The 13,247-nt window shown below is 53.9% G+C and overlaps 1 protein-coding gene across 2 annotated transcripts; it reads left to right on the forward strand.

Moving 5' to 3' along the window:
- The first annotated feature begins 5,175 nt into the window (after positions 1 to 5,175).
- SOX7 (SRY-box transcription factor 7) lies at positions 5,176 to 12,181 on the forward strand. 2 transcript variants are annotated; one of them, XR_005719899.1, is made up of 3 exons: positions 5,176 to 5,476; positions 9,092 to 10,410; positions 10,573 to 12,181. XR_005719899.1 is itself a non-coding variant. In XM_040234658.1 (2 exons), exons 1-2 carry the CDS (start codon positions 5,239 to 5,241, stop codon positions 10,021 to 10,023), a joined length of 1,170 nt encoding a protein of 389 aa, XP_040090592.1. In that variant the 5' UTR covers positions 5,176 to 5,238; the 3' UTR covers positions 10,024 to 12,181. The 2 variants fall into 2 exon arrangements, 1 of the variants encoding a protein (XP_040090592.1); XM_040234658.1 differs by having other exon boundaries at positions 9,092 to 12,181.
- Positions 12,182 to 13,247: the final 1,066 nt, after the last annotated feature.

Below are 13,247 nucleotides of genomic sequence, written 5' to 3' on the forward strand. Positions count from 1 at the left end.
GGTGTCCTGTGTCTGCTCAGGTGACCCTCCAGATATATCACACATCTCTGCTGTCTGGTTTAATCCCCCTAAATTATTCTAAATCCAAGAACGTGATGAACTTCTCCTAAACTTCTGACTGTGAAGAGATTTCTGTTGGCTGAAAGAGAGGAACTCTGTTTCTTAGGGGGAAGTCAGGCCTGGGGCCGGGGAGGGGCGGGGAGCAGGAGGAAGGAGAAGGCAGCCAGCAGGCCTGGACCAGGTCTCCAGCCTCTCCAGCATGCACTTTCCCTGTAGCCAACAGGGTTAACCCATTTGCTTTTCACCTTACCTTGAATTTCAAGTGCCCTTTGGAGGAGGAAAGGTCCAGTGGAACTTGAGTGATGCATCTGGAGAGGGTAGACAAGCAGAGGTTAGAAGCACTTATGTTCTGATTAGAAGCACCAGAACTGGCACTAACCATCAGTGCTGGTGAGAAGCACTTGTCTGGTGTGGGGCTCTGATCTGAGTTGGAATCCGACACAAGGGAGCCCCAGAACTGAGGAGTAGAGACCTGAGGATGAGATCTGTGTTCAGGTCTCTGCTCTGCCATCTGCCTTATCTGGGAATTAATGCTACCATCTGGGCTGCCTAATTCAGAGGGTTGTATGGAGGCAAGGATGAGCTGGGAATGACCTTTGCAAGGATTGTCAGTGGAGTAAAGATAAATCAGTGTGAGCAAAGGTGATCATCCTCGTGATGATGCTTTTGACCTCCAGCCTGGTGTGAGGGATAGAAAGCCCTGGTAAGACACGTGCACAAAACCGCAGAGAGTAGGGTTGGGAGCCGTGGCAGCCCCAGCTCAGTGTGGCCAACCAGCATGTGGTCCTAAGCAGAGTCCAGGGTCAGGAGCCAGGGCTGCTGCCTCGAGGCAAGAATGTGTGCCCCCTCCCTTCTCTCTCGTTCTAGAATCACCAAAACTCTTCAGCTGGGAATAGAATCAGGAAAGCTTCTCAAGGGGAAAGTTTTGTGGGCTGAACCCTATTAATTCTATATTTAAGGTTCCATCCATTCATTATTGTATAACATTTCACAGTTATTTAAGGTGCACGTTCAATTCTGTTCAGTCGCTCAGTTGTGTCCGACTCTTTGCGACCCTATGAACCGAAGCATGCCAGGCCTCCCTGTCCATCACCAACTCCCAGAGTCCACCCAAACTCATGTCCATCGAGTCAGTGATTCCATCCAACCATCTCATCCTCTGTCGTCCACTTCTCCTCCTGCCCTCATCAGGGTCTTTTCCAGTGAGTCAGCTCTTTGCATCAGGTGGCCAAAGTATTGGAGTTTCAGCTTCAACATCAGTCCTTCCAATGAACACCCAGGACTGATCTCCTTTAGGATGGATTGGTTGGATCTCCCTGCAATCCAAGGGACTCTCAAGAGTCTTCTCCAACATCACAGTTCAAAAGCATCAATTCTTTGGCGCTCAGCTTTCTTTATAGTCCAACTCTTACACCTGTACATGACCACTGGGAAAACCATAGCCTTGACTAGATGGACCTTTGTTGGCAAAGTGATGTCTCTGCTTTTTAATATGCTGTCTAGGATGGTCATAACTTTCCTTCCAAGGAGTAAGCGTCTTTTAATTTCATGGCTGCAATCACCATCTGCAGTGATTTTGGAGCCCAGAAAAACAAAGCCAGCCACTGTTTCCACTGTTTCCCCATCTATCTGCCATGATGTGACGGGACTGGATGCCTGAGGTTCTTTCAAATACACCATGTCAGGAATCCTGTATTATCCCCATTTTACTGGCGAAGAAACGGGCTGAGATCGGGTGAATGAACTATGATCACACCAACAGTAACTTGAAGCAACCATTTCTGACTTCAAATCCTGTGTTCCTGTAAACGCTGTTCAGTGAGCTACAAACCTAAAGGAAGAGGAGAGGGAGGGGAGATGGGAGAGAGAGGAGAGAGGAGGAAGGAGAGAGGGGAAGCGGGAGAAAGGGGAAGGAGGAGAGAGGGGGAGACTAGAAAGGGAAAGAGGTGAGCAGTGAAGCAGGAAAGGAGGAAAGGAAATAGAAAAGGGAAGAAGGAAAAAAGTCATTTGAGAGAGGGGAGAGTTCGCACAATGCCCGCTGCAAGAGTATGGCTCAGTGTGTGAGCAGACAGGTCTACTGTCCCCCTGAATCGTCACATGGCAAACCCTCGGCTCTACTCTCCACGGCTGTGGGAACCCCCATCCCATCCCGAGGCGGGTCCAAGCACCTGCAGGACCCGGCACCGTAGACTTACACATCTCAGTCCTTCTTGGCATAGATGCCCTGAATCCACCTCGCCAACAACTGGCCAGACAGGTCCTGGGCCCCAGCGCTGGCCAGACAGGTATGGGAATGCCTCGGAGGACGCCAGTCCCGGCTCCTCTCGCTCAGCCCTCTGAGCCCCGGGCTTTGGGGACGCTTGAGCTCCATGCGGAGCTCAGGTACTGAAGGTCTGAGAGGCAGCCGGGGTCACAGCTACCCAGCACCCCTGAGCGCCGCCTGCACCAGGGCGCGTTTGCATAAAGTTGCCCAGGTGAATCAATGAGTAGATGCAAGTCAATGAAGAAATAAAGAAAGGGAGAGAGCGAGAGAGCCCGAGTTCCTGCGTGCTCACAGCTCACGCGCTCGGGGCGGAGACCCTGCTGGCAACACGGCGTTTAACCCCCGGGTTCTGCACAATCCAGGCTCTCGCGCTCTCTCCGGATGAAGTGCCAGAAATTATTACTGTAGACAACAACCGCAATACCTGTTCTCTCTACCCTCGCCGTTTTCTCCATCTTGCTGTCGGGCTTTGGAATCCTTCTAGACAGCTCTGTGCTCCCCGGCGCCCGAGCATCCTCCTCACCTGGTGCTTGACGGCGTGCACTCTGCTCCGGAACCGCGCACTGAGAGCGCCTGAGGCTGCAGGCGGGGAAGGGGACTCCCGCGGCCGGGAAGGGGGCGCTGTCCCCTAGAGGCTTCTGATCCTGCGGACCATCGTCCTGTCCGGGAGAGGCAGTGCAGTTAGAAAGGGCAGAGTCCTTCCAGGGGTCCTGGGCTGCCGCGCAAATACCCCTGCGGGGATCCCTTCTCTCTCTCCACAACGAGGGCCACCCCTGGCCAGGTACGGCCGTAGCCCCCCGAAGTTCCCGGAGCATTCCGGTCTAGGGATTTTAACTGAGATTTCTGGCAGAGGAGTTCAACAGGGGAAACGGCCTGCTGCTGCTGCTGCTGCTAAGTCGCTTCAGTCGTGTCCGACTCTGTGCGACCCCACAGACGGCAGCCCACCAGGCTCCCTGTCCCTGGGATTCTCCAGGCAAGAACACTGGAGTGGGTTGCCATTTCCTTTTCCAATGCAAGAAAGTGAAAAGTGAGACGGCCTAGGCTTCCCCAAATAGGGCAGTCCACCGACACGTTCACTACGCAAATCAGCCCCATCCCTCCGGGTCCCCAGTGCTAGCCCGCTCCGCCCGCTCTGCCCCGGGCACAGAGCTCGAGCCTGGGGTGCTGACTCTGGGTCCTGGCTGGAGGAGGGAGGAAAACTAGGCAGTCTGCAAAATCCGGGGCGTTGTAGACTGAAACTGGGACTTGAAAACGAGAAGTTGCATTTTTCCTTCCACTTAGCAAGTCTTAGCCCTGGCGCCGCTTCCGGACAGTATGTTGCCCACAGAGGCGCCTGTGAACTCAATCACTGCAGGCAGGGACCCTGAAGTCCGGGCTTAGAATTTACTGGCTGCATGTGAGCAGTTATATTAACATCAACCGTCATGTATGTATGGAGTTTCAACTTTCACACACAGCCCCGTGAGGTCAGTCTTATCCTCCTCCCCATTTTGGACTGGGAGAAGAGCCCTGAGTCATGCATTAAGTAACCCAGAACTGAAGACAGGTCCTGCCTCCAGACCCAAACCCATGGTCCCCTCTCCCAATGCCAGTGCTTTCAGGGTCACCTCGGCGGAGCCCGACGGGATGGCTGCTCAGTAAATAAACTGTGGATGCGATCCCAGGATTGGATTCCTCGAGACTCCCTGTTTTATGCAGTAGCGTGTGTCTGAGCCATATCTGCTCACTCATTTATTCACCCACTTATTCGGCCTTTCCTGACCACCTACTGTGTGCCAGTGCTCAAGTGAGGAACAGCCCTAGTCACACGATAAAGCAGGATGAGAAGCTGTCCTCTGAGCAGGGCTTCCCATGCCCGGTGGAGAGAGCCCTGAGCTTCCAGCCCGCAAGCCTTCCAGTGGAGGGCAGGCCCAGTCTCGTCGGGGGGGGGTAAGGGGTGGGGGGGGAATCAGGAGGAGGGGAACTCGGGAGCCCGGGTTGTGCCAAAGTCTAGGATGGTCAGACAGCAGGGGTGGAGGGACAGAAGGACTCTGCTCTGAGGGAGCTGGAGGCTGGGACGCCAGAGACCAGGGTGGGGTGGGGGTAAATGTATAAAAAGAGAGACAACAGCCGCCAGGGTGAATGAGAGAACTGAGGCCGCAGGCGCGCTCTCTGAAGAGCCAGGGAACTGCTGAGCGTCGAGGGGACCCTCCAGTGGGTGCCACAGAGAACCCGAAACGGGATCCAGCCCCCCTGCAGTCTCTCTGGCTGCCCAAGTCGGCTGGGGGTGGGGGTGGGGGAGATTGTCGCCGCCCAGGTCATTTACAAAAGCACGAAGTGTGCTCTATCAAGAAGAGTTCACAGGCCGGGTGTCACGGCCAAAAGTCACTCGTGCCCGGCCATTCCCAGCGAAACCTGTTTGGCTTCTATTCTTCGTAGGATTCCACGCACGGCAGGAGCTGGCGGAACCTGGCCCCGGGAGGCCGCGGCCAGTCGGGACGAGGGGCTGGAGTCCGGCTCCCGCTCCCGGCCCCGCGATCTCCGGCGGCTCCCTCCCCCAAGCCGGAGGCACCTGCTCTGTGAGCTAGCGGGCCGAGGGGCAGCCTCGGGGCTTCGGGGCTCTGATCCCCGGGAACCACCTGGGAGGCGGAGGGGCGGGCCAGGGGCGGGCGCACGCGGGGGAAGCGGCCCGCCTCCCGCCTCTCCTCCCGGCAGGTCGGAGCGGGGACGCGGCGGCCCGGGACGCAGGGGGGGCCCGCGCCCTGAAGGAGGGAGGGGCCGCGCCGCCTTCGAGAGTCATTGGAGGACGCGGCCTCTCGAAGCTGATAAATAAGGGGCCGGGCCGCGGCTGCCGGCCAAGTTGGACGCCGCAACCGGTGCGAGGGCCAGGTCAGCGCCGGCCCGACGACGCGAAGCGAGGCGACCCCCGTGCGGCCATGGCCTCGCTGCTAGGAACTTACCCGTGGCCCGAGGGTCTCGAGTGCCCTGCCCTGGAAGCCGAGCTGTCGGACGGGCTGTCGCCGCCGGCCGCCCCCCGCCCGCCGGGGGACAAGGGCTCGGAGAGCCGTATCCGGCGGCCCATGAACGCCTTCATGGTGTGGGCCAAGGACGAGAGGAAACGTCTGGCGGTGCAGAACCCGGACCTGCACAACGCCGAGCTCAGCAAGATGCTGGGTGAGTGAGCGGGCGGGGCGCGGCCCGAAGTCGGCGGGCGGGGGTCTGGCGGCTGGAGGCCGGGCGGGTGTAGTGAGGGCGCGCGGGGCGAGGGTGGGACAGACTCGGCGTGGGGGACGCACCGTGCCCGCGAGGTTGGGCATCTGGGCGAGCGTGGGTGTGCGCGCGGGAACTGGGATTCCGAGCAGGGACGCGTGGACCAGGCCCAGAGTGAACTGGCACGGCCCGCCGGGCTGGCCGGGGAGGCCCACTGGAAGGGACGGGAGCCGAGTTAGGGGCCCTGGAGCACGGGCGGGTCTGAGCTGCGGCCTGGCGCGCACGGACAGGTCGGGTGTAAGGGAGCAGGAAAACCCATCATCCGCTGAACTTCACCACGGGCACAGTCACAGGAGGTCGTACCTCTCATTAACGAATATTCGTGAAGAGAGACCTGGCGGTGGCGCATTCCTGCTTTAACTTAATTATCAAGCCAACAGCAAAATGGGCTTGATTCAAGCCTCTTTCCCAGTCGCAGGAGTGTAGAAAATTTGATTCGGATGCCTAGGACGGCCTGTGCGGGTATGTCCGAGAACCCGGCCAGTTCCGGGGCTGCCCTGTGGTCCCAGCCCCGAACCGGGGCTGGGGACAAGTCAGGCCAATAGAGAAAGGATGTTCTGGAGGTCAGGGGCTTCTTCCGTCTCCACTGTCTGAAGCTGGGCACTGTATCAGCTCCAGCCAGCGCCTAACCTCTTTGCCCTTCGTGGTAGTTTTTATTCACTTTGACGGATGGGAACCTTTCAAAGCACTTTGTGTGTCCAGCAGGCGCCAGGCCCTGTAAAAAAGGACAGTGTATGGTCACCCGAGGCTGGCCCTGCCCCCAGCAACCCCACCCGGCCCATCTTGGAGCCTTTTCTTTTTCCTTTTTCCGCTGGAGCTTGGGGCTCCTTCCCCAGATCGGTAGAATGAGGCCTGACACCCCTCTTTTTGCTGTCTAAAGCCACAGGCCCTCTGGCAGAAAGGGTCCTCTTGCAGTTTGATTGTCCTTTCAAAGCAGCTGATAGAGTGCTGATTTCAAAGAGCCTCCCACCCTCTGCCCAGCCCCCTGGCTAGCTGTTCCCAGGACGAGTTAATGGGCCAGTGTGTTTTAGCGAGCCCTGTCCCAGATAAAAAATACTTAAAATCATACTTTATAATGTTTTGGCATAAAGACAAATATATTAAGATATATAATAATAAAACAGTTTCTTCAAGCAGAAAGTTTATATTTTTCTTGAGATTTCTAAAGCAATGAAAACACTTTTTTTCAGTGAGCCCCTAAATGTAATTTTTTGGTGTGACCTAGGTGCTATGCCTGTTGCCCAAGCACAGCTCTTGTGAGGAGGATAGAGCAGGCCCAGCCAAAGGTGGGAAAACTCAGTTTGGAGAGCTTTGCAGGCTTGGGGCTGCCTGCTCCCAGGGAAAGGACAGGCAAAGGGACTTGGGTGACAAATGCCTCCTGTGAGCTGATTCCTATTGGTAGTTGGCACTTAGGCTTCTAGAGGTTACAGTGCAATTTGCAGGAAAGATATGGATTCCTTCCTGCTTAACCACACAGCCCCTGTCACTAGGCAAAGGAAACTGACCTAGTGTTGCTTTGAAAAATATGGATTTTCTACACCTGCTGAAGCGGAGGGGGCAGCAGGATGATCTATTTCCATCCCAAGCCCGTGATCTTGCCCAGCCCTTTCCTTTCTGACTTAGGAAAGGGAAAGGGCTGAATGCAAGAGCCCAGACTTTTTTGACTGTTAGCTCTCCAATCTTTGACTCTAAAAACTTCACACAGTAGCACTCATATATGTTATGAATGAGAAAGCAGGTAAAGACAGTTATACATTTAGTGGTTTTTAAAATGAACCTATATTTTATGAATACTACAATATCTCGGTACACTCAGAAACTTTGAGTCACATTTTATATTCAGTCCACAGTCAGGGTGTGGGTGTGTCTGGGTCTTGGGCCTCTTGCCACAACTTGTGGCCTTAACCACGGGCTGGAAACTAATGGCCAACTCCAAATCTGGAGCTCCTGACAGTGCTCGCTTCGGCAGCACATATACTAAAATTGGAGTTCCTGACACTTTTAAAGTTGTGTTTTCAAAGGAGAGCTAACTGTATTAATTGACAGCTTCACTGAAATAGTGTTATATACTTTCATCCAAATGGTACTGGATGATCACCTTCCTCCAGCCCCCTCTGTGTACCTGACACCCAGGGCCAGCCAGCACCCCCATGAAGGGCAGCCTCACACATCGCTCTGGACTTGGCCCTGTGCCGAGGGCTCTGGGTGGGAGATGCAGCCCCTTTCCTTCCAAGATTTGGGGCAGGGGGCTGCCCTCTGGGCTAGTTTGTCTCAAACTTCAGGATACGGTAGAGTCATAGGGGAACTTGAGTTCCCAAGCGTACCCTAGGAGGTAACCATCTAAGGTGTCCAGAAGTGACCTTTAGAAAACCTGCAGCGGGATGGGCAATGTGCTCTAAGAAAGAAAGAGACACTAATTACGCAATATCACACAAGTGAAAAGGATGAATGGAAAATGCACACGAGAGCAGCATTTGTGCACCAGTGGCACACGAGTGTGGGATGCTTCTTCAGAAGAGCATTTTGGGGGAGCATCACAGTATGTTTTTTACTGCAGGGAAAACAAAGATCCAGGGAAGGTAAGGGGTTTACTTCTGTATGGAGGGTCAGTGACTGATAAGGTGCCCTCTCCCGTGGTCACAGCAGACAGTTAGAAGCCATAGCGCGCGTGTGTGTGTGTATGTGTGTGTCATGAAAGGTTGTGTGTGTGTGTGGCATGAAGGGTTGTGTGTGTGTGTGTGTGTGTGTGGCATGAAGGGTTGTGTGTGTGTCTGTGTGTGTGTGTCTGTGTCATGAAGGGTTGTGTGTGTGTGTGTGTTTCTTGAAGGTTCTGTTTGACCTTCAGAGGTAAGGGCTAATCCTCTGTTGCCATAAGTGAGATCCTGAAATTTGCATCTTGTAATTTTACCTCCATCTGTGAAGCTGCTGACTGATCCTGAGTACCCTCACAAGGACTGTGATAGATGTATGCCACAAATAAATAATATAGCGTCACTTCCTGAAGGGCAGCGATAACCTAGGAAGGCAGAGTTTTCATTAGGATGTGCGAATGATAAGAACTGACCCTCAGAAGGTAAAAGGGAGCCCGAATCAATGTAGTCTGCATATTTTTGTCCTGTGGGTGATACTGGCTTAGGTGCACCCATCGCTGAGAATCTCACACTGTTTATACATTCCTGTTGTCTGGTGGCTTTGATAGGAGAGGTGCCATGATCGTGTGTGTGTGTGTGTGTGTGTGTGTGTGTGTGTCTTTTGCATGAGTGCCTTGAAGCATGCAAGTGGGAGAGGCTGGTTTGGCCTTACTGCGCGTGCAGGATGTGGGCTGAGGAGAGGGTGCGGAGTGTGGGGCGCCTTGTGTGAAGAGGGGGCACTGCGGTGGGGGGGAGGGACGGGGAACCCGAGGCAGCAGGCGTGTGCCACGCTCGGCGGCCCCAGTCGAGACAGGTAGACAGGTGCACCGGGCGCCGCGAGCCGAGCTGCGCAGAGGCTGACACGGCCTTGTCTGACTTGTGTGAGCAGGAAAGTCGTGGAAGGCACTGACGCTGTCCCAGAAGAGGCCCTACGTGGACGAGGCGGAGCGGCTGCGGCTGCAGCACATGCAGGACTACCCCAACTACAAGTACCGGCCGCGCCGGAAGAAGCAGGCCAAGCGCCTGTGCAAGCGCGTGGACCCGGGCTTCCTGCTCAGCTCGCTCTCCCGCGACCAGAACTCCCTGCCCGAGAAGCGGGGCGGCGGCCGAGGGGCCCCGGGGGAGAAGGAGGACCGGGGTGAGTACTCTCCGGGCTCGGCGCTGCCCGGCCTGCGGGGCTGCTTCCACGACGGCTCGGCCGGCGGCGGCGGCGGCGGCGGCAGCGGCGCCCCGGGCAGCGTGGACGCGTACCCCTACGGGCTGCCCACCCCGCCGGAGATGTCACCCTTGGACGTGCTGGAGCCGGAGCAGACCTTCTTCTCCTCCCCATGCCAGGAGGACCATGCGCACTCCCGCCGCATCGCCCACCTGCCCGGGCCCCCCTACTCCCCGGAGTACGCCCCCAACCCCCTCCACTGCGGCCACCCCCTGGGCTCCCTGGCCCTCGGTCAGTCCTCGGGCGTCTCTATGATGCCCACCGTGCCTGGGTGTCCCCCGTCTCCGGCCTATTACTCCCAGGCCGCCTACCCGCCTCTCCACTCCAACCTGCACGCCCACCTGGGCCAGCTCTCCCCGCCTCCCGAGCATCCCGGCTTCGACGCCCTGGATCAGCTGAGCCAGGTGGAACTCCTGGGGGACATGGATCGCAATGAATTCGACCAGTACTTGAACACTCCTGGCCACCCAGACTCTGCCGCCGGGGCCCTCAGCGGGCAGGGCGCGGTCTCTCAGGTGACACCGACGGGCCCCACAGAAACCAGCCTCATTTCCGTGCTGGCTGATGCCACGGCCACGTACTACAACAGCTACAGCGTGTCATAGAGCCCGGGCGGCCCGTCCGGCCCGGCCTCGCCGCCGCCGGTCCTTCCCGCGCCGAGCGCAGCGCCCCGGGGTGGGCACGCACTTCCACGAGCCGCGCGACGACCGGCTCTGCGGGTCCGGGGTCCCTCCCCCCGCCCCTTGCCCGCCGCCCCGCCCCGCCGCGCCGGCGTTCTGAGTATATTCCTTCAAAAGAATTTCCATTGGCTCCACCCTGGGAATCAGGCGCGGTCGTTGCTGAGGACGCTATTTCCCGGTAGAGTTTTCACTGACCTCTCCTCCCAGTCTTCAATCCGGAAACAAATTCGGGAAAAGCCCAGCAACAATCGCATCCCTGCCGCTTCTGACACAGCCGCAGGGCTCCTGTCGTCCTGACCTTTGGTCTTCCAGGTGAGGAGAGCCCTGGGCTAAGATTCGGGGGACTGGCGGTCCAATCCCAGTTCTGTCTCCGGGGGCTGGGGAGACCTGACTCCCCTCGCCTCCCCTTCCAGCCCATCCCCCCATCTGCGGAGTGAGGGACAGAGTCCGTATCTTAGGTACCCTCCGCTCCAGGGTTTTCCGATTTAGGATTCTCTCCAAAGGAAGCTGAAGCTGGCCTCAGTGAACTCACTCATGTGCAACCTGGTGAGGATTCCGCGCACTGCTAAGGCCCAAGGACGCCAGGCTGCTGCACTTGGTCACCATCTTCCAATATGAATGATCCTAGTCTTCCAAAAGGACCCTTTAAGAGTTTGAGAAAAAAAACACTCATCGTGATTTGGGGAATTAACGCCGGGGTTAACTGCATCACTGACAACGAAACTGAATTCAAGCTGCTTTTTAAAAAACATACCTTTTTTTTTTTTTTTTTTAAAGACAAGTTCTTTGATAGCTCAGTTGGTAAAGAATCTGCCTGCAATGCAGGAGACCCTGGTTTGATTTCTGGGTCAGGATGATCTGCGGGAGAAGGGATAGACTACCCACTCCAGTGTTTTTGGACAGCTGGTAAAGAATCCACCTGCAATGTGGGAGACCTGGGTTCGATCCCTGGGTTGGGAAGATCCCCTGGAGAAGGGAAAGGCTACCCACTCCAATTTCTGGCCTGGAGAATTTCATGGACTCTATAGTCCATGGGGTCGCAAAGAGTCAGACAGGACTGAGTGACTTTCACTTTCTTTTCACTTTCATACATTTCAAAAGAAAATACATGCCTGAATATTTACAGTGTGCGTGAGACACACACAACATACACACCTTCACGCTCAGCCTGAATCAGGTACCGTTTGCTGACCTTGGCAACTTCTTGTCAGCCTTCCGTTCCTAATGACCCAAAGAGCAGGGAGCTGGGAAGAGTTTTAGCACCGTAGCATCAGTTTCTTTCAATCTGAATGTGCTGGTTTCTTAAGCAAAATTTCACCATGCGCTACCTTCTGCAGATGCAACAAGATCTTCCTTTGCTCTGTTTCCATCTTCCTTTCCTGGACTTTCCTTTTTCTCTTCTTTTCTGTTCTTTCTCCACCCCTGAATTGGCTACTGATTCAAAGATCCCTTGACTTTAAAATTCCAGGCGTGATTCCTATGGCAGAAATGAGATTTTGTTCTCCTCACCAACCCTCTGGTTCTTCAGGTAACATCTTCAGCCAACACATCAAAGCAACTTCCCTTTGTTATACTTACTTCCCAAAGAATAGAAATGCACTGTGATTCAGAAAATATTTCTGAGCCCTGACCCCATCCCAAAAACATTTCCATCCTTCCTCCAAGTCTCCATTGAAGGAACATACCTATCAGACATAAAAGACAGTTGTCTTATGATTTCAGCATTTTATTGCCTGTATGAAATATGTAAGTGTTTTTATATATTCTCCTATTATTTTCACCTTATATTTTGTATTGTTGAAACTCCTTTTTTTTTCCTTCCAAGGAATTCTCTTGTAAAATCACTTATAAGATATGATTAATCTTTATGCTATTACTGTATGTGACTTTTGGTAATAAATAATAAACAATCGACAATATGACTGGTGCAGTCCAGAATGTGTATTAATAATCTTATAAAACAGTATCACAGACATTAAGCTAAACTGTTCCATTTTCTGTAGGAACTATATATGCTTTGGAATGGTTGTAGATATTGGTTTGCCTAAAATATTTAATTTAAATAAACATTTTTGTACCACGACCATTCTGTCATTTGAAATACAGTTTGGTGAAGGAAAAGGTTTTCAAGTGAGGCATAGATATTATGCCAGTTCTCCTTCCGGTCTTGGTCAAAATGTTCTCTCCATCATCTTTTTTATTTTAAAAAACTTATCTTGTTGGAGTGGTTGATTGGTTGATTTTATGAATTCCGGTAGAGATAAACCCTAATTTTACACCTTAGAAACAGTGTCATTCTTCTTGATATTGAAAGAAAAGACAAATTCACAGCCTAGTTGTGAAACAATTTTCTCCTCAGAAAGGATGACTTCACACTTGTAAGGTGGAATGCAGTGGTTGTCAGACTGTCTCAAGATGGAAAGTGGGGCCCAAGTATTGGCTTCCTTAAGGCTTCCTTAAGGGGAAACTCCATTTTCCCCTTCTTTTTGAAATCATCTTTTGAAGACTATTTAGATTGTCCTCTCCTATGCATCTAGGGATGTGGTCTTACAAGAATCATGCGCTCTCAAAGCTCCCTGGAATGTTGCAGAGAAAACAGGGCAACACAAGGGTGGGTAATTAAAGGATGTAATATCTTGTTAAGGTTTAGGATGAAAATCCCAGCCAAACAGTGTCCGGAAAAAAGCGATGATTCCTCAGTCCCCAGGCCATTCACTACATCTGGCTCCTCTCTGTGGGAAAGCCGTTGTAACTTGTTCATGTCAATAGAAGCCCTGTGTTCTTCCAGGGCCTCTGGGCCAAGGAGTGGGTCTTGGGAGGGTCCGATCGGGCAGATGTTCTTTCTGCAAATTGGATCGTAATCTCTCGTCATTACTTTAATAGCACTTTATAGATGTAGGGAGTTTTACAGCAAGTTTTATGATCTGTTTCTCATTCCCAGCCCCAGATGGGGCCCGTCATCACTCCACCCCATTGCACAGTCAGGAACACTGAGGCCAAGGGAGGGAGGTGGCACCCTGGGGTCACCCTACTCAACTGGTGGAGGCTGGAGTTTCAGCACTTTGTCAAATACATTCGCTGGCATTGACAGTCTCCCAGTTAGAAGGCTCATGCATTTTATAGAGACTCACCAGACATAGGATTACATC

The sequence above is a fragment of the Oryx dammah genome, unplaced genomic scaffold (assembly GCF_014754425.2).
Source record: "Oryx dammah isolate SB20612 unplaced genomic scaffold, SCBI_Odam_1.1 HiC_scaffold_1, whole genome shotgun sequence".
NCBI lineage: Eukaryota > Metazoa > Chordata > Mammalia > Artiodactyla > Bovidae > Oryx > Oryx dammah.

Coding starts and splice junctions, on each gene's coding strand:
- SOX7 (XM_040234658.1), top strand. CDS start 5,239: ATGGCCTCGCTGCTAGGAACTTACCCGTGGCCCGAGGGTCTCGAGTGC. Junction 5,477..9,091: donor CGAGCTCAGCAAGATGCTGG/GTGAGTGAGCGG, acceptor TTGTGTGAGCAG/GAAAGTCGTGGAAGGCACTG.